Here is a 24,332-nt window from a genome sequence, read left to right as displayed (position 1 = left end):
TTCTGCAGTTATAGCAATAATCTTTTATTCTCTGTATTCCTATTTTAAGAGACAAAAAATGCTACGTTGTTCATTTAAATTAGAAATAACTAATCAGCATAAGCCATTCAGTTTACAATTTCTGCATCTCACAGCAGCCTTGTGTGAATGCCGATGAATAGGACCTGACAACCCCTCTCTTACCGATTCCATCGGTCTGTTGGGGGGGCTCATCTTCCGAATCTTTCTGCCAATGCTCACATTTCAGAGAATGATAAAGCCACTCTTACAAAAACCTCACAGTTGTTGGCTTTACCCTCTACAGCTCTGTCTTATCCATCCGGGCAGCGTTAGCTCATGGACAACTTTTGCAATATTTCCTGTCTCCTCTCTCACGGATTCTCAAATATATTTATCTCAGTAGTGCTAAGTGTGACTCCTGACTGGAAAATATGCAAAAGCAAAATTCTACCCAAAATTACACCCACACAACCCAGAGAATGGCTGCACAGGCATCAACATCCCCTATACTAATGTATTTGATGCAGGTGATGCCATAGGGAGGTGCGTGTTCCTCCCTCGCTCCCGGCATAACCCTTGTCCCTACGGTTTTGTGAGGAAGGACTGGGGACAGAAATGAACGTTGTGCACAAGCGAGGACACGTCCAGCAGCGTTGAGCTACCTCGTCTAGCAGTTGGTTATACGCTGTGAAAATGTTTTTCAGTGCCCCACGAGCCATCCCATACAACGTCTGCCACTTTTCCGAAAGCTGGGGCTGCGTAGCTCTGCGCTGGTTTCTTCACTGGGATCAAACAAAACGTTTTGACCATGCATCGCTCACTTACACAAATAATCTTTTACGAATGTATGCCTTTATTTAAAATATAAACATTTTTCATTTCAAATGGTGCTCTGGGGATGCTGGCCTGGGCAGTGCTGTACATTTCTCACTCATTAAAGGGATTTTCAGTGATTCATACCAATAACAGAGGAACATCAGACTGGATGACCTTCTGAGTCACCACATCCAGCTCTCAGCTACCACAGGCGTGGTCCAAATGGATTTCAACGTTACTTAAATTCCAAGTGTTATTATCATGGTCAAAGCTGTGTTTAATCAAAGTCTCCATCTGGCACACACTTCAAAAGGGCCTCCTCATTCAGATTTATCTATTTAACTTCACTAGTGAATTTTCCATCACTGTAAATTTCCTGTCTCGGGCTCTTAGCCTTGAGGATGATTGCATTTGCATAAAGCTAAACAAATCCGTGTCTTCGCTGATTCATTTTCACACAAGATTTTAAGGTTTTGTTCTCCCAAGGTCAAGCTGTCTACAGTCCTCCCTGGCCTCCGAGGCACAGAGCGAGGTTTCTCTTCTTGACAAACTTTCCTTTGGTCAAAAAGCTCGTAAGCCTGTTCTAGCACTCTCCAAGCAGATTACCTCCTATCACAAGCCATTGCTTTTTAATTCAGTCTTTTATAGACTGTCGACCCGCTCCTCCAAAGCCATAAATCCTCAACTAACTTCAAGTGTAACAATATTTAGAGATGTTATCTGTAGGACTCAACTGAGCCTTCAGAGTCCCGTTATCTTACAATCTTTTCTTTTAAAAAAACATTTTTGACAGCCCAGTCTGTTTCATCTTTTTTTCTTACTGCTTTGACCTTGAGTTAGTTTATCCCTTCCTTCTCTGTATGTTTTAAATGTTGCACAAAAAACTATTTATTAAGGCTTTCCTATAATAAATCATTAACCCGAATATAGCTAAATGAAATGCTTATTAACATCTCCCTGCATAATCCATTTAACAGAATTAGTCTTGCTTATTCAGACAACCTAAAGAGGTCCATGCTTTTGTCTACAAGGCATCAGCATTAAAGCTTATAATTATTTCTGGTTAATGCAGTCCTTGGTGTTAGGAAATGTTGGTTTGCATGTTTCAGCATAGTACTTTTCCTAATCTCTTGTATTAATTAGAGATAGTGATATAATAGTACTTTGTTCCTTTCTATTCACCACCAGGAGAGATGTCTGAACATAATCCTATCTGTGCTAAGGGTGTGCTTAAATATTTTCACAACCGCTAGCTGTTCTAAAACATTAGGATTATGTAGAATAATCGCTAAATTAGAAAAAAGGAGAGCTTGATAAGAGCACGTGGGCGTCAGAGGCGTGCACGCGGGGACCCTGGCTGGCGGCCGTGCTCTGACGGCGCTGGAGGACGCGGCGAGGGCCGACCTTAGCGGGGGGTTCTCCTTCCGCGGGGCCGTGACACCGCGCAAAGGACTCCCGGGAAAGATGCTGGATGCGGTCTTGTCACAGGAGAGAAGCAGCCTTTTCTCCATAGCGAATAACACAGGGAGGGACAGAGCAAAGGGGGGAAGGAGAGGAGAATCTTTGTCCGCGTGTCGCCGTCCCTGCTGCAACGAGAGCACCCGCTCGCGCAGACCCACAGATAAATTTGATGCGTGGAGGGAGAGCGGGCGAGGCCGGTGGCGCCGGTGAGGACACAGTGCGGGGCGTGGGGGTCCCCACAGAGCTCCGTGGGGACGGGCCATCTCCTGGAAGGGACCTGCCGAGCCCATCCCAGCTCCTCCGCGGCGCTGCCCCGTGCACCGCTCAGCCGGGCGCCCTGCCCCTGCCCTCCTCGGCGGGCTCCAAGGGAAATTTAACGACACAGCCGTTAGCAAGAAAGTAAATTATTATCCTGCAGCGACTGAGGCTGATATATTGTCAACTTATTGCATCTTCTCAATCCTAGGTCATTTTGTATCTATCTATCTATCTCGAACATCAGACTTTTCATCAAGCTCATTTTAACCTTCCTCTAGATGGAAATTCACTTTCTTTTAAGGTATTGCTGCCACGGCTCTGAACTGAACGTGCACCGCCAGATCAGCACAAGGGCAGCCAAACCATTTGACCTTGGTTTCTTTTTCAAAGAGGTACCAAGACATTGTTCTGGATGAGGCTCTTTAGCTGGGTAAATACCAACCGCTGTTCTCCTTCCCCTCTCTGTGTACCGAAAGCTTCAGACGCTGTAAAATCAGTCGTAAACAGAGCGCTCCATTATAATGGTGGTGGTAGGTATTATGGAAATGCCCAGGATAGCTGCAGATGCAATCACAGAGTCAAATAATTCATGCTTTTATTTAATGCCTAATCATACATACCTCCACCATTATCTTGCTGTACAAATATTAAGACTGCAAGTGCAAGCGAGTGTGTCTGTATAAAACAATGACATTCAATGTTAATATCTTGGTGGGGGAAAAAAGAAGCTGTGAGTTTTATGCCGTTTTCAAACATTTAAACCTTTTCATTCATTCCTAGACTAAGGTTTTCAGTCTGACAGAGAACTGTCAAAAAACCCCTATGAAAATTAACAAGTCCAAGTACAAAATGACCTTGCCTAGCATTACACAGCAATGATAACAAACGCAAGGACTACTTAGTACTTACCAAAAGTAATCATTCATTCTAGGTGAATGATTAAGCAGACCATACTAAGAATCTTTCAATTTTAAAAGTAAGTTTGTTTGCTTTTTAAAGTTTGTAAAACACCACAAAAGTTCTACAGAATATTTGGGAACAAGATTTTCTTTTGCCTGCAAAGCAATCAGATAGCCACAGGAAAAGTTAATCAAAATACCAAGGTGCAAAAGAAAAGGACTGCAGAAGCTTATTAATTTTTCAGAATTTTAAAGAGCCAAGCACAACGTTTTAAACTGTATGCCATCCAGTAGACGTACCGTGACATTGTAATTGATGCAACCCATTTGCCACTAACTGTGAGAGAGGGACATCTGCTTATAAATTCACTTTGGAGACTAGAAACACTTGGAGATTTCCAGAAGTCAAATTAAAGTTAAGAGGCATAATGATCTGGCAAGACTTTCCCAATCATTAAGTCACCATCCATCCTACCTGAGACAACCGGGCGCTCCCCAGCTGAATGCACAGGCAGCACCCTGCCCATTTCTGCCAGCCGAGCGTCCCGAAGGGTGCTCTAATTTGGGCTGCTAATTATAAAAGGAGACTATTAAGGCAAACCGAAAGTCAGGCTTTTTCCACCGACAGATGAATTAGAGGGTTGAAGCAGCGCACCACGATGCACAAACTGAACTTCTGGTCCTGTGCAGGCATATGGCAAATGTTTTCCAGCTACCAGTTCCAGTTTGAATTAAAATAGCATGGCTTTTTAAACCTGCAGTACACAGTTCTGAAAAAAAAAAGCGCCTTTTAAAGCCAATTTCTGATCAGTTTGCCTGCTGGCGCGCCATAGATTTTGGGGACATTTTCACAGTGACAGCAATTTCTTTGTCCGGGGGGACTCTTGCGACCATGCGGCTGCAAATGTGAATAGTTCCGGGTTTATTTTGGTTTTCTGTGGCAAATGCCACTGCAGGTCTCACTAAGTGAAACTGCACCCAGCAGGTCCTGGTCAGCAGACCCTAATGACAGCAGCCTCGCACCAGTTTGCCCCCTTTAAAGGAATCCGAGGAAATGGAACAGGTATTAGAGGGGTTGGAGAAGAATTTTAAATTTTGGCTCAACCTCTTTCAGTACATCAGTCCCAGTGAACCTGGGAGCCACGCAGCACAGCTGGATCTCGTTCTTTATTGTAATACCAAAGACAGGTTTAAAGAAACTCAGAGAGCTTATTAAACGTTTTTTTGAACTGAAATCTTGTTTGCCAGACCCAGCCATAGCATCGATACCCTCGCTCCTCAGGGACGTGAGGTGTGGGACAGGATGGGATCCAACAGGGCTACTGAAATGGCCCATGGACCAGCAAAACCAGCCCCTGCCCTCGCTTGGCATCCTGCACCTCCCTCTGCCACATGAACTTGACCCTCGGGGCAGTTTATTCAAACCCAGCAGAGTCCAGTGGCTTAAACTTCTCCAGATTTGCTTCTCCTTCAGGTCGCTTTCACCTCAAATTCTTCTGGTTAGACAGCTTTGAGAACCATAGCTCTTTTCTATTGCCTACCCAACTCTACAGATTTTTTTCCCCTGTTAATTCACCTAGTACCTTTGTGCTGGAACAATCCAGATATGATTTAATAAGCTTTAGAAAGCCAGTACTGGTTCCTATGCAGGAAATCAGATTTACATAATTTTCTACTCGCTTTTATAGCCACTGTAGTTCAAATTATCTTTACATTGGGGAAACTCTTTTAATATGAGAAAATGAAATACCACCTACATTTTGCTTCAGCTTGCTAGCCTGTTTTTTGTAATAAATTAAATGTTGATTTGTCATACTGACTTATCACAGAAAGTTCTTTTTTAATGAGAAGAGATGAGAGTGCCCTGTCCTGCAGTTAGTGGTGGTTATAAGTCACTAAAATAAGCTTCAAAATCAAACTTCATCTGGTACTTTATTACGTAAGCCTTTCTGCATGGGGGGAAAAATGAATGATTTTAGGTTTTATCACATACTCTGCGCCAAATAAAATGTCATACGTTGAAAATGGACCCGTTAACACATAGCACAGATTTCTGTATAGAAATAAAAGGGACATTTATGTTTCAGTGTTTGGACTGAACAAGACTTGAAATTCAGGAGACTGCATCCTGCAAAAGCAAACAGGATTTGGTGAAACCCCCAGGTTTGCTGGTTTGTTTTTTTTTTTGGCGGGGGGGAATGCTGTAGTTGCTCCCACTCCTCCAGACAGCCTGCAATTTTGGTGAAATCCCCTCTGTTGCTTTTTTACGGTCGTTCCCCTCAGGAGGGCTTTCCGTGCAAACCAGACGCCGGGTACCAACCCCCCCCCATGGGATCCAGCTCTCCTCCCCGGGTTCCATCCTGACCGCGCCGCGCCTGCCATCAGGGATGCTTTACTTCTCCTCCTCTCTGTCCAAAAGGGAAGCACGTGAGGATTTGGTGCCGTTTGCTTCCTCCCCACGGGCGCCGTACCCTGGTGTCATCCTGCCGGGGCTGGACTTGGCACTGGCGAGGGGCAGCGGTGCTGTGAGGCGGCTCCTGGAATTTGGCTTGGCCCCAGGAAAGTTTCTTTTCTGCACCCTTGGTACCTCTTCCGTGTAGCCGTCTCCCACGTACCCGCAGAGTAGAGCTGTTGGCTGAAGTCTCACCTTCAGACCACCTCTTGGTGTTCTCGGTCCAGATATCCCCGCGCCTTGAGGACACCTCGGGACGGGGATGCAATGGGGTGGAAGGAGAGATCCAGCGGAATAGGCAGGATCCTCCACATGGTACCCAACCCCTCCCCAGCCCGGGGCTCCCAGGCGACTCCTCCTCTTCGTTCACATGTGGCTCGTGTGTTTTTCAAGGTAGCCACGGTAGTGGCTTCTCCCTTTTGCAGCGCAGCCTTTGGGTTGAGCATCCCCAGCTCGCTCAAGGTGGGTCATCAGGAATGATCTTGGAAATGCCTGTTCCCCTCCTGCCTTCCCGACACCTCTGTCCTCTGAGAGGAAAAGCCCTTGAGCACCAGGACATGGGCACCAAGGTGGCTCAGTCTTGCCCAGCTAATATCCGTCTGTGGTTTTGACAGGCGTGGGGTTCAGCCTAGTCAAAAAAGCAAGTTCTGCAACTTTTATCTAAGTGCCGCCGACACAGGCGATGCCAGCTTGTGGAAATGGCACTCGATACAAGGCTTGCACAGATTTTATGTTTTAGAAGAATCTATAGTATATCCATATAGTCTGGAAAGCAAAACCTTTTTATACCACTGTTCAACCAAAGAGCACAGGATGCCGCGCATGACTATAAGAGGTTGGGGTTTCATGCATCATATAAATGAAAAATACTTGATTTGAGAGGAGCTTTGCACAGAAATCGGCCGGCCAAAGTGAGCCAGCAGTGTTTATTTAGCAGCCGAACATCCCGATAGCATCACCCTGACAGCTTCGGCTCAGCGCAGGCTGAGGTAACAGGTCCTTCTCCTTCCTCCCGCCCGTGGCTTTACAAGACCAAAAATCTCCTGTTTCTGCCCGGGTTGGTTCCTGCGCCGCACGCAGGACAGTCTCCAGACAGCCCGCTCGGGCTGCTGCAAAAGATTGTCTCCTCACTTGTTTCTCGACACTGTTTTCTTAGATATTAACTCCTTTGGCATGCACTTGCTGTAATATGTACCCAGGAATTTGAGAAAGACTTTGTATTAAAGCAAGTAAATATAATTTCTTCAAAGAGACTGAAAAGAAATATGAATGTCTTTGGCTAAGAAAAATTGTCAAACTGGCTTCTAAAGTTAGGCAGAAAATGAGTTCTTTTCCAACAGAGCTAAATATATTCACCTCTCATGGATTTCAGTGGATATATTAATGCTAAGTAACTTAAAAACAGATAAATTATTCAGATGTTTAAACATGAAGCGCTCATCTGATGTTAAGTACTCACAGTTTTAAATGCTTGCCTTAATAACGATTTATCCTCTTTAAGACAAAAAGTAACAGTCACCGAGCAGTGTAGCAGGAGGGCTCGGCTACTTTTGCAGCGTTTTCTCCGGTTTTCAGAGCAATGCTTTTGCTGCCCTGAGAGTTTCATTAGAAGAATTATTGAAAACTGTGAATTCGGGGATCTGAGTGGAAATTTTCACTTAACCCCTTTTTCTTCTCTTTGCAGCTCCCAGTACAGCCCAGTACGGGATCACCGGTGATGCCGAAGTCCTCTTCTCCTGCTGGTACCTTGTGTTGACACTGTCCTCCCTCACCAGCATATTCTACCTGAAGAACATCATTCTGCACTAAATGTAAAGACCCATAAAAGGCTTTTAAGGATTCTCTGAAAGTGCTGATGACTGGATCCAATCTGGTAGAGTTTGTTAAAAGCAGCGTGGGATATAATCAGCAGTGCTTACATGGGGATGATCGCCTTCTGTAGAATTGCTCATTATGTAAATACTTTAATTCTACTCCTTTTTTTGATTAGCTGCATTACCTTGTGAAGCAGTACACATTGTCCTTTTTTAAGACGTGAAAGCTCTGAAATTACTTTTAGAGGATATTAATTGTGATTTCATGTTTGTAATCTACAAGTTTTCAAAAGCATTCAGTCATGGTCTGCTGAGTTGCAGACCGTAGTTTACAAAAAAAAAAAAATATATATATATTGCAGTAAAAATGTGCTTCTTTAAGGCTGCAATACAAATATTCAGTTCCCTTCTTAAATAGCATTCTATCCACATTTACACAGAAACATTTTTTCTTTTTTGATAAAAAAAAAAAAAATCAAACAAACAAATAATATTGCCTTCAAAATATTTCTTCAAAATATTACACATATCTAGATTTTCTTCTAGCATGATATTCAGGTTTCAAGAATGAGCCTTGTATTATAACTGCATTGTGCAGTACTGCTTTCTGTTTCCTTTCCTTTTTCCTGCAAATTCAGCATGGGTGTGCCTTCATAAAACACTACTTTCCTCTTCCTCTCCAACAAATCTGGAATGTGTTTTGGGAAATGCTAAAGCATCCTTTTGAGCATAAGAAATCACTAGTTGAGGACAAAGGTGCTATTGGCTAAAAGGAAAAACCTCCTCTCCCATCTCCAGGGGGTCATCGAACCGCTCCAGACTTTGGTTTTTAGGCAACCAGTCAAGGAGAGCACCGACTCCTTTTTATGTTTTCCATCTCCTACCACTAACCAGTAGGCGATCTCTGCAAAAAATAGTTTTCCCATTACGAAACAGAACGCAAATTATTTTGAGACATCTTTTGAACGTAGGAACGTTTCCCTTAGTCATTCTAAATCAAAACTCCTAAATGGCTGTAAATGTGAGAAGCTGAATAGTCCCTTTTGTATTACTGGCAAAAATGATGTGAATTGGTATTTTTCTTGCACTTAATTTTGTACTGGTTTGGCTAATTTAGCAATGATAAAGGATGCTTTTAAATATTAGATATCTAAAAATACATGAAGTATCAAGCAGAATTTTATATATATACATATATATATATAAAATACATATATATATTAAAACGAGGTTGCTCCAATAACTGTACCGAAGTGCATGTTGCCATCCATGATAGAATCATCTTTACAGACAGGACGTCGTTACCGATGCACTAACACTGTACAAATACCTTACCACAGCAGTTAAGGCCTCACACACAAGTTCCTAGTGCTGCAGACCATCGAGATAATACTCTCATTTCACCCAGTGAAGGATCAAGTTTCAAAATAGCAGATAACGCTACTAACTTTTGGTTTAAACCACCCCGGGCAGCATTAGCACAAAGTATTGCTCACAGTTTAGAGATGAATTTAAAAACGCCAGCTGTGAAAATTGCTGGGGCATGACTATGGCCAACAGCCCTTGAAGGCCAGATCTCCTGGTGACCCCGAAAGACCTTGACTGGCTTACAAAACAACTGTTGATGACAAGAATAACAAAACCGTTACGGACGTTATTATTCCCCCCTGGTTTGTGTATGGGCTCCGGTAGGCGACGCAGTTCTTACACTACGAGATTTTTTTTTCTCCTGACAGCGGGGTTTGTGGCGAGCACTGCCAGGGGAGCACCGTGCATCCTGCGCACACCCTGTGCAAAGGGCCAAATTCAGTTTACAGGTGCCCCCCCCCCCCCCCCCAAGTTTTTGAAGAGGCAGACTCCGAGTTTCGCCCCTCTCAATATATACTGTCCCGTGCTAACGCGTAGACAGAATGCGCAGTGAATCTGTTGTAGTTACTGATAAACTCAGACGCAGGGTTTAAAACGGAAATATGTCGACTCCAAAATATGGCAGTAAAATGTCCTGGATCACTCTGCGTATGTTCAGTGACAGATCGTACTATTCCTATCATATTATTTACAGCCATGTGCTAAGCAGTTACTCTTTTCAGAAATGTGGCATTTTTTAAAACCTTGAATAACATGACAAAATTCATCCTTTAAGGAAATAGGACAAGCCAAATTGAAATTATACTATACACAGTCCTGATATTCTGATCTCTCTTGTATTGCAGCTTTAAAGTGCTATATTTTAGAATCCATTCGCTAGAAACAGTGGTGCTGCAGAAAGTAGCATGTCAGTACAGTTTTCTGAAGGAAGAAAAAAGGATATGCATAGCCCAACTCATATGCCTTGTCTCACGTAAAATTGAGAGATGTTTCTATACTGTGGCTGGATCAGGTTATGTATTTTGAGGATATATTTCATTTCAGTGATTCCTGATATCTGGGTCCTGGTATTTCCAGCAACAGGATAGAATGAACGGCAGGTTTATTAAATACAAAATAAGAGTAATAAATGAAGTATGGACTGTTTGCATTCGTACCAGGTAGAGCCACTGGATAACATGGACAAGATACTCAGTCCCATCTCTGAATTTCCACTTAAATTTGGAGGGGGGGACATAATTATTGTCAAGTCAAAAAAAGAAAAGCAGCGAAACCCACAAATATTTCTCGGGGCCAATGGCGTTTCCTTAGCTGAAATAGGCATTTTCCCTCAGGCCGACCTGCGTGTCTGGCAGCGGCCACGTGTGCGCGCGTGTGCATGCGTGTGCGAGGCGTGGGGGGGGGCACATGCTGCCGGGGGCCCGCGGGGGCCCGCTCAGGCCCCCCCCCCCCCCCCCCCCCAGCCCCACAAAGCGATACAGCTTTACGCCCCGGTTAGTTCCGCAGGCAGAGCACGTAGAGCCCAGCGACCCTAATTTTTGCAGGATTGGAGCCGGAGGCGGTGTTGATCGAATAAAGAAACTTGGTTCCTGGTGAATCTGTTCCATGCGGCAAAGCGGTAATTGTGCAGATTGGGACTTAGCGGGGCGTTCGGTGCAGACTGCTGCAAATTGAGCACAAGCACGTTTTCCGAAATCTACCCACCCTGTAATTTGTGGGGTGTCTTTGCTTTAGGCAGCTGTTTGAAGGTATGTTCTATGCTTCTTCAAAGGATTAACCCATACTGTTTCATATCTGTCGGGCAAACATTATTATATTTATTCCCACCTTTCAAAAGTGAAAAATAAATGGCTTAGCTCCAAGCAGTATAACTGAATATTTATATCAAGATCGTTGTCCACATTGGAAAACCCCAAAGTCTGTAACACCGTAAGTTCCTACTTGTGCAATAACTCAGGTCTGCAATTACCACTGCATCGGTGACATACATAGAAGCAATGATGCTCTAATTATACAGTTGCTGATCGTGATATTATACTAATATTGAATTAAAGGATGTCTCACAACTTCTTGAACAAATGCAGTTTCTCAAAGGTTTATAACTTGGCAGGAAATGTCTCCTTCAGAGCTAGACAGCTTTTTTTAAACTTTTCAATATATATTTTTTTGAGGAACTATGATGTTTTTAAGATACAGGAGTGTTAAAAACCATCACCGGTTAAAGCTGCTTTTTTGCACATTTTCAGAGCTAGCGTTCTAGACAAGCAACGGTAAATGTTACGCCTACCAAAATCTCCGCTTAGTCCACATAACTGTGTTATAAAGAATGTGTATACCAAAAGATGTGTTTACACGGATAAAGAGTATGCCTTAAAGACTAAATATGCATTTACTTCTAAGACTGGATCAGGCTTGTGCCCAGTCCGGAGGTAAATAATCCATATTTCACAGCCTGCCATGGAAGGTTTTGTTTGGAGAAAAAAAAAGTGAAAGCAAAACCAAGCGTTTCTTTTGAAAGAATCTGAAAAAAAATTAAATTCTTGCATAAACTGGCATACGTGAGGAAGTTTAGGAAGAGGATAAAGGTTAGCCCGACACTTTAGCACCGGCAGCGCATCACTTGGCGCGCAGGGTGTGCCGGGGAGGGGGGGCTGGCAGTGCCCAGGGGGGCTGCCCAAGGGCCGTGACGTCCCCCCCCACGTCCCCCTGGACGTGTCACTGCTGGGGTGACCCCGGGCCAGGGCAGAGCGAGGTGCTGGGTGCCCCCTCCTCCCGCAGCGCTGCGGGGAGGGGGGCCCCACAGCTGCACCCCTCCCGCCGTCCTGCAGCTTGCAACACACAGCTCTTTAAAATAAGAAAACACTAAAATAAATAAATAAATAAATAAAAATCTTAAAACAGGAATTAAAAATTATCCATTCAGCCTTAATATTAAGAGTAGATAAATAAGTATTAATATCAAAGGGAGGAATTTACTTTCAATTTATCTGACCTTGAGCCCCACCGTTGCAGATGAAAGGGTGCTGCAAACATGCTTAGTTTGGGCTGGCTCTGGTTTTTCAGTCCTGTTTTATTTTTCTCTTCTCAGCGTTGAGGGCAAGGCGGGGCGGGGGGGGGGGGGGTGGGGGGGAGGAATTTATTCTGCAATTGGAAGAAGTCCGTAACGTAACTGAAAACAGCCAGATCAAGGCAATGGCACCAGGGTCTCAGGGTAATTGGGGAGGGATTCTCAAATCCTGCTCCAAACATTTCATAGCAGCCAGGGCAGGGGAGATTTTTACCAGGGCACCTCCAGCGCTGAGCACGTACCTATGTGTTTGTATCGCTTTCTGCCCAATTTATGCCTAATTCGTGAAGAGCTCAAAGGTTCCTTTATATTAGAAAATTCCTGCGCTGAAAAAAAAAAAAAAAAAAAAAAAAAAAAAAAAAAAAAAAAAAGAAGTGTAAGGATCAGTGTATTTGCCACCTCCCATAAACTCGGGTTTCAGTCACTCCTCTCTTAGGGCACATCAAGCTTTCCCGTCGCTTGGTAGGATGTCAATCTGCATTGTAGGACAGGCTGGGGGGGCCGATTCCCACTCGGGAATCCCACTCGGCTGCTCGGGGCGCGTCTGGAGCGGAGCTGTGGCGAGGCCGCCAGGTCTCTGCAGGGGAGGGGTCCCAGGGGTGTGGGGGGGGGCTGCCGACACCAGCCACCCGGCATCCCCCCCGCGTGCCGGTGGCCCCCCGAGTCCTGCCGCCCAGAGTCACCCCCACCCAGGGTTTGCTTTGCTCTCTGCCAACGGCCAGCCCGGCCACTGGCGAGGCGCAGGAGGCACCTTGCTCCTTTGTTCTCGCCCCGCACGGACACGGGGGGAGCGGAGGACTTGGTTCGCCCACGCAACGAACCTCGAACTCCCCCCCCCCCCCCCCCCCCCAACGGCGATGAAAAATCGCACGGCTGAAAGTCATTTTCCTTGCAGCCCCTTTCATTGCCGCAGCCCCCGGGGCCGCTGGACAGCAGGTAAACCTGAGCCCCATTAGCAGAATAAATTACATTTGTGCAGTGAGCCAGAATTTAAAGACGGGGGAGGAGGAGAGAGTATAGTGCTGCTCCGGCCACTAAAGCCGCAGGAGTTTCCCCTCTTATCTGCCAAATATGAAAGTGCTCATTATTCCTCCACTAGCCTTCTTTTTCTATGCTGCCAGATAAAAAAAATGCCTGTAATGATGATATATATTATATTTGGTATCTAGAGGGCGAAATCTGTTCTCTCCTAATGCACAACCATCCTTCTCTTTATTATTTTTCAGCCAAAAAAACAAAACACAATTCGCACATTACACGATGCGATTTATGTGCAATAACATCAGCTTTTCCACTTATCAAAACCATTATAGTCCCAAGCACACAACTCCCATTAACCTCAACGACAGCGACTTAAATGTGAACCACAAGTGAGAATAAACCTTAAAGATGTGATTGAACAGCAGCAGCCTTGTTTTCTGGTAGGTGTCCAACGGTGAGATGGCAGGGCCATTTCTTCCCTCCCCCTGCCTTTTTTTTTTTTTCCTTTTTTTTTTTTTTTTTTAATGTAAAAATAGACTTTCCTCTTCTACGGGGCGGTTAATTTAGGCTGGGAGGTGCAGCCATTTAGATGTGCTTAACGTTTTTGACGTGTCCCTTCAGGTAGAGAAGCTCCACGGGGGCGGGCGAGGCGAAGCGTCCCCGGGAGCCGCAGCCAGCCGGGCAGGCTGCCCCCACTTCATGCTAATGAGACAGTTTCTTGCAGGAATTTTGGCTCTGTAGAAGCTGCGGGAGGTGGCATGGTTCATTAGGCTATGAAAGCTTTAAAATGTTAAAGGAACTGGTTTTCCTCTCTCATTTAAGTGAATTGCTAAAAGCACTGGGTTGTTCCTCCACAGAACTTTAAATTCACTATTTTCTTCATTAACCTTGACCTTTTTACATTTATTACGATAAGGAAAAAAAAAAAAAAAAAAAAAAAAAGTTAACTTTGGAGTAAGCTACTGCAAATTCACTCCCGCCAAGCTCTTAAAATTAGAAAGCCTGGGAGTTTGGGCCGGGGGAGCAATGGATTTGGTTTGTCACTATTTTCTGTATAAAGAGGATTTAATGTTTGCCAAAAAATTAAGGACCCTAAGTCCCTATGGATCATTTCTAAATTACTCTTAGGAAGATAGGTGCCCGTAGCCTTCCTACCTGTGTGTTAATTAGCAGCAGAAGGACAGAGTGATGGGACAGGACACCCCCCCCACAAGCTGCTCCCCGGAGCCTCGGCCACCGTGGGCATCGAGCCGCTTTGCCGGGGCCAGGCGAAGGTCAGTGAGATGGAAAATAAGCTGGTGAGGCATCCGTGTGGAGTTAGGGGAAATTCAGAGCTGGATTAATCAACGTGCTTGACACAGGCTTTGGAAGTTTAGCTCTAGGATATCTGCATCAGTCTTTTGAAACCACGGCAGACACAGCCTCGTGCTTTAGCCATCTGTGAGCAACGAGCCCGATTCAGGAAAGTGGTAATTTCACCCACCCTCCTCCAGGTATCCCAGGAAAAGTGAACAAGTAGCATCCTGCTCTGCTACCTGCACATCTTCTAGTCTCACTGGGTTTTCTTTTTTTTTTCTCATATTAATTTAATTGCAAGGCTGCTAAACTTTCTCTTGGTCCCCTTCTCCTGGTCCCCTTCTCTCCCCACCCCATGGGGAAGGGGAAGGCAGGAGGAGGAGGCTGCAGCTCTCAGACTGAGCTCCTAACCCATCAGACAGACCTTAAAAAAAGGTGTCAGACAAATGGTCAGCTAAGAAGACAACGACAGGGCGTTACGCCTTGCCTGCTGAGGTCTGAGCAACCATCTTCTTCTCTAGCAGGGCTCTGATTTCAACTTAAACCCGAAAGCTCCGTGATGTTTGTTTTTCTTCCAACTCAGCAAAACCTCCTCCCCAAGTCAGATGTGTACGTGCTGCCATCCTCGAGCATGGGGTACGGTGACAGCGCCCTTCCATCCAGGCACAGCTTTAGATAGATGCAGCAGGGCAGAAGTGCCTGAGTGCCCGTTTGCCTCCCCTGTTGCTGAGACACACAGTGGAAAAGATACCTGAGTTTTTACAGTACATTCATTTTTGTCATGGGAGTTTCAATAAGTGTTAATAAGTGTCTTGGACTTTGTTTCAGTGCCTTAAGCACCTTTTTGCAAAAGGCCACAATGTAAGAGAGTACATTTAAAAAAATTAATTTCCCAAAGTTAATCACCCTTAGTAACGTGGCTCCCCAGCACAGTCGCTCCCACGTTGGATGTACCACCGGCTCCTCGGGAAGCGAGACGGCGGCAGCGCCAGTCAAGAGGCACTGATGAGTGCTTCTGGCGTGGTATTTCTCTCCAGAAGATTTTAGATAAGACACTTAGTTCTTCTGAAAAAAAAAAAAAAAATTCAGCTAAGGGCTTTGACCTTATATTTGAGTACAGAATTAGCACTCTGGTAAAGGTTAATGAACAGAAGAAGGCAGTAGAGAATTATTGACTGAAATACTTCTGAAAAGGGTTTGAACACATGCAGGTCTGCTGCTGCAGCTGGACATGCTCCCCTTGGCCCCAGCACTGGGGCCACTGGGAAAACCTGCTTAGAAAGGGGGGGAGGAGGAAGAGGAGGAGGAGGCAAAGGAGGAGGAGGAAGAGGAGGAGGCGGAGAAGGAAGGCCTGCCAGTGCTTGCTGTGCAGAGCCATAGCAGTGATGAGGACTTAGGCTCGACTGGCTTCAAGGCTGAGACTGGGGTGTTCCTGTCCGTCTTTCACGCACCCAGCTTGACCTAAGGACAGCACAGGATCTCCCTCTGGGTGTTTAAAATGCGTTCATTTTTCTGACCAACTGTGATCTCGAAATATGATTTTTTGTTTTTTTCTTTGCTTCCTCACCAAGTTGATGCTTGTGAAAAGTAATTATTTTACCGTATGGCGAAATGTGCGGTGATTAGTGTTAGGCTCTTCATCTCAGACTAGCCCCGTTAGCATGGATCTCCTTCATGAGCGCTGACAACCAGGGATTTGGCCAATTCAGGAAAAAAAACAACCAATCTTCCCCAACCCCCTCCCCCAACACTTTCTCAATTTCTAATTCCTCCCAAAAATCATGACATCATTGTTGTAAATGGCAACTAATAATGGTAAATACTGGGATGGAGTATTAAAACTAATTGCAAGAATTAGGGCTACCATAATTTAATACTCACTTTAAAGTATTGTGTCCATGACTTTTGTCATCAAAGGCATTTTACCTATATTTAATGCTCACGCTATTAACAAAACCTAGGAGTTGTGAAAAGCGCTTCAATATTCTCATAAATCAAAAATATTTTGGAAAGATATCCCTTCTCCCCTTCCACAGGCTGAGGCAGAAAGGCCAAAAGCAAGGCACCCCAGCAGTTTGTGGTGCGGGTACTATTCAGTATCAGGCCAATTACTTAAAACAGTGCCAGAGCCTTTGGAAGGGTTAATAAGAATAAAACAAGTATAGGAAAAAACAAAACAAAACAAAACAAAACAAAACCAAACAAAACAAAACCAAAAAAAAAAAAAAAAAAAAAAAAAACCAAAGCTAAACAAACCACAAAGTCGTTTGTATTTGTTAAATGTAGAGAGACACCATCTGAAAACAAAAGCCAAGCCCCGTGGAGGTAGCGAGCCAAAGCTATGTGTAATTATCCTTCTCCTATTCAAAATCTTGCTATTAAAATATCTCTCAGCTCAAATTCCAGCGCAGCTATCACACCCAGGGTAGAAGATGTATAAAGAATATATGGTTTTTGTCCCCGGCGGGCCCTGTTTGCACCCCTCGGGGGGGTAAGGACAGCCCCTCTGTCCCATTTCGGAGGCTGGCAGGGCGGCTCTGGCCCTGCCCCTGCTCCTTGCCCCCGGGCATGGGGGACACCGGTTTGTCTGCAAGCCCAGATCCCTCGGCGGAGCTCAGATTTGAGCATTGGTGTCCGGGGGGGGGGCAAAGACCCTCAAAGCTGAGCCCGAGTTAAAACGCTGCCTGCCCGCTGGGAAGGGCTGGGCTTGCTCCTGCAGCTCACCTCCGGCCCTCCGCCTCTGCCAACGGGGGTCCTTCCCCTTTTTTCACCCTTCCAGGATAAATTCCTGGGAATCATAAGAAGAACACCGGGTGATAGGGACGGGCTGAAGGCCACCGGTTGCCCCTTGGGCCAGCACAGGGCTCTGCAGCCGCGCCGTGACCCGGCAGACACGCGGTGCCTTGTCACCCACCTTCTCGGAGAGGAGGGGGCGGCGGCTCTCCAAGGCGCAGCACCCAACCCTAAGTCAATAACACATGCAAATGTGCTCAGCCAAGCGCTCCCACAGATGTTCTTAATTAAACCAACCTAACCCGAGCCCACATAAAGTAATAACCCCCCAAAATGCCTTCCCGCTCTCATATGTTCCGAATCACTGCTGCAAAATACTACAGGAATATTATTTTTATAAGAGTAAACCATTTGCTAAATAAGCCACCTGTTAAATAAACACTCCCACTCTCCAAATATTGTTATTTTGTTTTCCAGACTATGCACAATCTGGATTTATTTTCGATGAAAAAAGATAATCACTAAAGAAAAAAACCCCAAAAAACAGTATTTTGACTATTTGAAACTATCCATCTTGTGTGCACATCTGCTCCTTTGCAAGCTGGCAGAGCTCTTACATTAAAAGAGAATCATAGCTACTTATTCAGCCGGGAGCTAATGAACTTCCATCATCAGACCTCGGCAGTCTTTACTTTTTTAGCTTCTTTAAGCCTGGCTTCACTTTCTGGGAGGTGTACCTTCTCACAGGGACAAAGCCCCAGCCAAGATTGTTTTAGCAAAGTCGACGCAGGAGCAAGAGCAGAGCCTGCCTCAGGTTGCACTATACAATCACTTTTTCCGTTCTTTAAAAGCCAAGGTCACCATTACCTCACCTCAAGCCTGCCTGTGCAGGAACATCCTTCTGCACCCACCTCACACGTTCAGTTTAGTCTTTAGGGCCCCCCTTTCCCCGCCCACCATAGCCCCTGGAAAACACCAGGTTAGTTCTACAGGATGGACATCATCTCAAAAAAAAAAAAAAAAACACACACAAAAAATAATTAGATTAGAATGGAATGGAATGGAATGGAATGGAATGGAATGGAATGGAATGGAATGGAATGGAATGGAATGGAATGGAATAGAATAGAATAGAATAGAATAGAATAGAATAGAATAGAATAGAATAGAATAGAATAGAATAGAATAGAATAGAATAGAATAGAATAGAATAGAATAGAATAGAAATTTCAATTGGAAGGGACCTAGAACAATCACCTAGTCCAACTGCAGGAAGATGTTAAATAGCCAACAGTGCCATTTAAGCTCCTATCCAGCTTCTTTCCTGCCTTGTAAAGAATGAGCTAGATCATATCTCGGAGGCCTCTGGCCCTCCCACCATCCCCAGGGGCAGCTCTGCCAGAGCCAGCCAGAAGCCGAGGTCACGGCGTGGCAGCTCCCGGCCCCGTGTTTCTGCACCCGCCCCCCCCCTCCGGCAGGTCTCTTGCTGCACCTCCATGAGCCCTGTGAGAAACCAGAGCACTGAAACTATTCAGATCAACCACAGAATTGTTTAGGTTGGAAAAGACCCTGAAGATCACCGAGTCCGACCGTTAACCCAGCACAGCCAAGGCCACCACTCAACCACGTCCCTCAGCGCCACGTCTACGCGGCTTCTAACTCCCTCCAGGGCTGGTGACTCCACCACTCCCCTGGGCAGGCTGTGCCGGTGCTCGGCAACCCTTTGGGGGAAGAAATTTTCCCTAATATCCAACTTCCACCTCCCACGGCACAACTTGAGGCCATTTCCTTTTGTCCCGTCACTCGTAACCCGGGAGAAGAGACCGACCCCCCCCTCGCTCCAACCTCCTTTCAGGGGGCTGTAGGGAGCCATCAGGTCCCCCCCCGATCCCCCTTCTCTCCAGGCTGAACCCCCCCAGTTCCCTCAGCCGCTCCCCACAGGGCTTGTGCTCCAGACCCTTCCCCAGCTCCGTTTCTGTTCTCTGGACACGCTCCGGCACCTCCAGGTCTTTCCTGGAGCGAGGGGCCCAAACCTGAACCCAGTATTAAATAGATACAGGGAGAGAATAACTTGATGCCAGACCTCAGGGTTCTGCTTAGAGCGTGACCATAAAAGGTTAAAGTGATTAAGTGAAGGGAGCAAAACCAAGTGTAAAGAAGGATACTCTGAGGCAGGGCGAGTGGTGGAGCACTCAGATTATCCTAGGCTGCAACTCGTGCAGTCTCCAAATCAGTCAGTTAACGCTTGGAGTTTACTTTTGAAGGGTTTCTCAGAAACCGTAAGACTGTAAGAGTCTGCAAAGCTGCAGCTGAAAACCAGCATTCCCCGGGCGCTTTGCTGTGTCCTTCTGCCATCCCAGATGAGCACTTTTACCCTGGGACGTAACGCTTTTGGAGATGCTCGTGCCCTGTGATCCAGCCCGACATCAACGTTCACGCTATGGACGCAGACCTGACAGAGTGCAAATTTCTGTGGTGTGCCATTTTTTAGAGTTGGGGCTGAAATAGGGTCCCCGGCGACACAAAAGAACACTCCCGATGAACGTTTCTCCAGGCTTCATCAGGAAATGTGCGGGCCGTAAAGAACACTTACAGTCCTTTGCTAATGCCGAGGACCGGCTGCAAGCAGCCACATACATCCCCTGAATGTCTGTGTGCGGACGTTTACCAGGGATTTAAAATCGCTTTAGTGATTTTTGTGTCCTCATGGCTGAAAATAATACCTTGTTGTCCACAAGCAGTTATGCAGCACAGACGGAGGCTTGGAGATCAGTGGTGAGATCCTCACCCCTGCCAGGTTATACTTGCACGTAAAGTCCGGTTAACTTGGGGGGAGACAGACTGCTTGTGCATGCTATTATACTTTGTGAATAATGGTTCATGATATCAGACCCATAGAAATCTAACTGATTGGCAGTAAAAGCTGGCTAGGTGATCATCTAAGTGCATAAAATGTGGCCATAAAAATGCACCGGCATTATGAGTTCATATAAAATTGCAAGCACAAAACTGGACAAAACTGCTTTTCAAAATCAGCCCCATTATATCCTGTTCTCTTTCGCAGAGAGCCTTTGTGATAATAATTTTGCATGCTGCTATTTTACATGCTCACACATATTTTCTTGCTCTTTGACACTCAGCACCTAGCAACTTGGCTCCATCACCTTTCGCTGATATTTTTCCCATGCCTTCTGAATAAGGCAGCAGCAAAATCCTCCATGCAAGTCTCATACTCTGTCCTTAAAACGAACCCTTCTTTTTTTTTCCCCAAACAAATTCAGTTTTCATCCAGCTACAGGCTTGCCTATATCCTTTAAATGCTAAACCCCATCAGCTTGTGATTTTTTTCCAAGTGCCTGTATGCATCTTGACTCTAATGGAGATTCTTAGAAAATGTCACAAAGCCTGTATTACTCATTTCACTTTAAATGCAGCTCACAAATTAATGGTGTCTGTTAATTAGGCAGCTAACCTCCCTCCCCCCAAGGAAAAAGCCCTAAAAAAAAATTGTAATGCTTCTCATTTGAAGGTACTGTGCTGTGAAACATTTTTAAAGATATTTTAATAACTGAGAGGCTTTAAGTAGAGCTGACATATGAACTGAGTAAGCCCTGCAATGCCCAATATATTCACATACCTGTAATATATATGTGGACGAAGGGCTGTTTTCACAAATTCACACGTGAATTAGCCGTGTGGGTGAACAGAAGGGAACAGCACTGTGTTTCCTCGTGCCGGGGGGACCCGGCCCCGGCCCCCGCAGCTCCCCGGGCCCCGCTGCCGCTCGCTCGCCAGCCGGGGTGGCCTGGCTGGCACCGCGACACTAAACAAACCACGCGAGGACAACGCGCTCATTCCTCACCCCCAAAAGCACCCGAGTAACGCGGACCTCCGTCCAAGTTACCGTCCAGCTCTACCTGTCTTTTGTGTTCCGCGGAGCCCCAAAGAAAACACAGCGAGTGGGTCCTGCCCACCCCATCTTACTGAAAACTGGTACAGAGCCTGGGCTACAGCGCAGCCCTGGCACTGCCTGGCGGATGAGCGTGATGCAGAAGACCCGTAACAGTCTGCCGCTCTGGAGAGACTGTGGTCTTTGATAATTGGGAAGAAAAACATTTTGCGTACCTGAGTCTATGCTCCTTTAACAGCACTAGTGCAAAAGGAACATTTTTTATTGGGAAATACTGCAATGCCTGGACATCTATAGGAAAAAAAAAGAAGAGAGAGTTGCATCCTTTTAAGATAGACCCTTTCCTCACCTCTCCGTCCTGGCCTTTTCCATAAAGAAATCCAGGACTCGTTTCATTCAAACAATAGACTTTAAATTTCTATACTCATGTCAGGGTAGCATTAAATATTAAAGCAAGACATTAAAATTTCAGAGAACCTAAATTAAACCTGAGGTATTCAAAAATAAGTGTTCCTGAATATTTAATACTAAAGATTTCATAATTAACTTTAGAAATCTCTCACATTAAGAAAATGAGGAGCTGCCTAAAAAATGGCGCCGATCACCGTGACCTTCCGGAGGGGGCTGCCGCAGATGCTCTCAGTCCACGGAAAGACGCGGGCTTCCTCGGGCCCCGTCCCCCCCGTGGGGAGGGAGGACCCGACCCAGCAGACAGGGCTGGGGGGGGCTGCTCCGTGCCCGGGATGGGGCCCGCGGTGCCATCCCCGTCCCACCGCCCTCCTGCCCCAGGCTGGGGGCCAGCGTCGGCCGTGTCTCCCCTGCCACACGCCGCTGGCAACCGGGGCCCTCTTGGCTAAAAAAGGACGCCGTTGCTTTCCTCCTCCACTGTTCAAAGGAGTTTCTCAGGCTCTTTATTTTTTGGGGGGGCTTCCCAGAGAAGCCTCGCCAGCCCTCCAGTGGGGACACCACCGCCGCGTCACAGCTGTCCTAGCCCTGGTGCAATAAACAGGCTTGTGTGCAGGACCGTAAGGGCTGTGGCTAACCAGAGCAGCTCACCAACCCAAGACTTAAAAAGCATGGTGAGATGTTATTTACAGTTCTTTTAACTTCAAAGCTACCAGGAGAGACACGTGGATTTACTAGGGATGGGAAGCAAAACGAACCAAAACTAAATTGAGTCTGCATGCCTTTGTAAGCAGGTTTTCCTCCATTATCCAGAAGGACAGGCTGGCTTCTGAGCAGCAGTTAGAGGTGGCTGTCCCGTTAGCGTCCCCCAGAGATCTTCTAGCTGGACTGCTCTCAGTTTCCCACCATCCTAAAATTGCTTGCAACCTGCCTGTCCGCTAATACTTACAACTGTTCCTGTACGTTCATAGAGAGAGGTCCATATCAGCACAAGATCTGGCCCAATAATTCAGTGTAGTCAGGGAGAGAAAATTAAAAAAACCCAAACAAACAAACAAACAAACAAAACCAACAAACCAAACCAAACCAACCAAACAACACCAAACAGATAATGTAATAATTCAAATAAGGATGTTTGAGCTTGAGAAATTATTCTGTACTAAAATGGTCTGAGAAGGTGTAAAAAAAATAGCAATTAAGAGAGAGAAGAAGTCCTCTTGGTTTAGCTCTAGAACCAGCGCAGCAGCAGCAGCCTGGCTCTGCTCCCCAGGCACCCCCTCTCCTCCGGCCAGCCCTCACCCTCCTCCTCTCCCCTCCCCAGGGGGGCTTCCGCACCCTCTCCCTTGGCCAGCATGCTGGGCTGCGGGGCGAAACGGCCACGTGAAGCCCCGTCCTCGGGCTCAGCATTGAGCAGAAGCGCCCCAAGGCAGCAGGAATGGTGCCCACCACAACGCCGTCCCTCAGCCACGTCCTCCCACCGGTGGGAAGGGCAGGTCCCACACCCCGCAGCCGTGGGGACCACCGCTTCACGGTCCCCACCCCAGGCAGGGGGGACGAGGCACTCTTAGAGCCCTGGGTGCACAAAACGGATTGGTGGTGGTGAAGATGGTGGTGGTGGTGGTGGTGATGATGATGATGATGGTGGTGGTGATGATGATGGTGGTGGTGGTGATGATGATGGTGGTGGTGGTGCTGATGGTGATGATGATGGTGACGGTAGGGAGATGGCCAGAGCCAGTGCGATGGGGAAGGGCTCGGTCTCCTCTGCTGACCAAAAGCACCTCCTCCATGGGGCAGCTGGCTGCCTCTCACAGGTGGATTTCAGAACAGCTCATTCATTAAGCCAAGACCCGCACAGGCTCCGTTGCCCGGCCGAGCTCCATGCCCTTGGGCAGGGCGTTAGGGCATTTTTTCCTCCCTTCACCCCGGTTCTTAGGGCTGTGAAACAGCTTTAGTTATAATGCCCTTTGTAGAAATCTAAAGAGTTATATAAGCATTAGAATTTATTATTCTAATGACTCCATCCCACGTGCATTTTTATAAATGGAAAGTTGCTTTAAATCAATGGTATGCCGTATTTTTAGCTCTCAGAGAATTTGAGCACAGCAAATAATGCCAGAGATGTACAGCACAGCTTGTACACAGCCAGAAGTCTCGAGGTACTGTCACAAGTAGCCAGCTGATAGCCTGCGCGTGTTAAGACTGTGGACTAAGCCTGAGCTAGTGTTTAAAACTGCATAACTAATCATAACCAATTAGCAATACTCTTTGAGGAGCCCTCTCCCTAGCTTGCAAGCACTATGTGCTGCCTCTGCTCAGCCTCCATCTCCAGATAAGGGTGATCTTACAATTGAAGCCTCTTATATCTGTGGAAATCAAATAGAGCTCGGTGTAAATGGAATATAAAAAGTTGGTCGTTGCCTTCAATCACTGTGAAGAGGTTTAAATGCCTTCCCAAAATAGAATATTGGTCTACAATAATGGGCAGGAGAAAAACAGCAGATTCAATGGTACAGACTGCAATTTAACATTCACAATTTTTCTAATCGAAGCAAACATGGCTTTTCATATGCACATACAAAAGTCACTGAATTAATACGGTAAAGGGAAAGAAAGTCATCAACACAAAATAATTACCAGCCTTCAGAAGTTAGCAAGTACAATGCTGCAAACTACTGGGGCTTGAAGCCATCCCTGAAGGGAGCCGCGGTTTGAGCTGCAGCTCAGGGGGGACCTGGGGACACCCCGGGGAGGGCAGAGCCCCTCTGCCCACCCTTGTGCCACCGCTCTAACAGTGCCCTGAGGACACGGCTGAAATTCTAGTTACTCCCCCTGGGCCTTCTCTAACACGTTTGTCCTCACGCGGTGTCTT

At 46.2% G+C, this 24,332-nt stretch overlaps 1 protein-coding gene across 1 annotated transcript in view; it reads left to right on the top strand.

Moving 5' to 3' along the window:
- The window catches only part of NEGR1 (neuronal growth regulator 1), a 293,990-nt gene extending 280,351 nt beyond the window's left edge, over window positions 1–13,639 (top strand). Inside the window, exon 7 of the mRNA XM_032987452.2 lies at window positions 7,571–13,639. Coding sequence (XP_032843343.2) covers window positions 7,571–7,695 — 125 coding nt within the window. The 3' untranslated portion in view covers window positions 7,696–13,639. The remainder of the gene's footprint in view (window positions 1–7,570) is intronic.
- The last annotated feature ends 10,693 nt before the right edge of the window (window positions 13,640–24,332 follow it).

Source organism: Tyto alba, unplaced genomic scaffold, assembly GCF_018691265.1.
Source record: "Tyto alba isolate M040663 unplaced genomic scaffold, T.alba_DEE_v4.0 Super-Scaffold_1000006, whole genome shotgun sequence".
Taxonomy (NCBI): Eukaryota; Metazoa; Chordata; class Aves; order Strigiformes; family Tytonidae; genus Tyto; species Tyto alba.
Note: the sequence above shows the minus strand (reverse complement) of the source record. Positions and strands in the feature narration are given on the sequence as shown.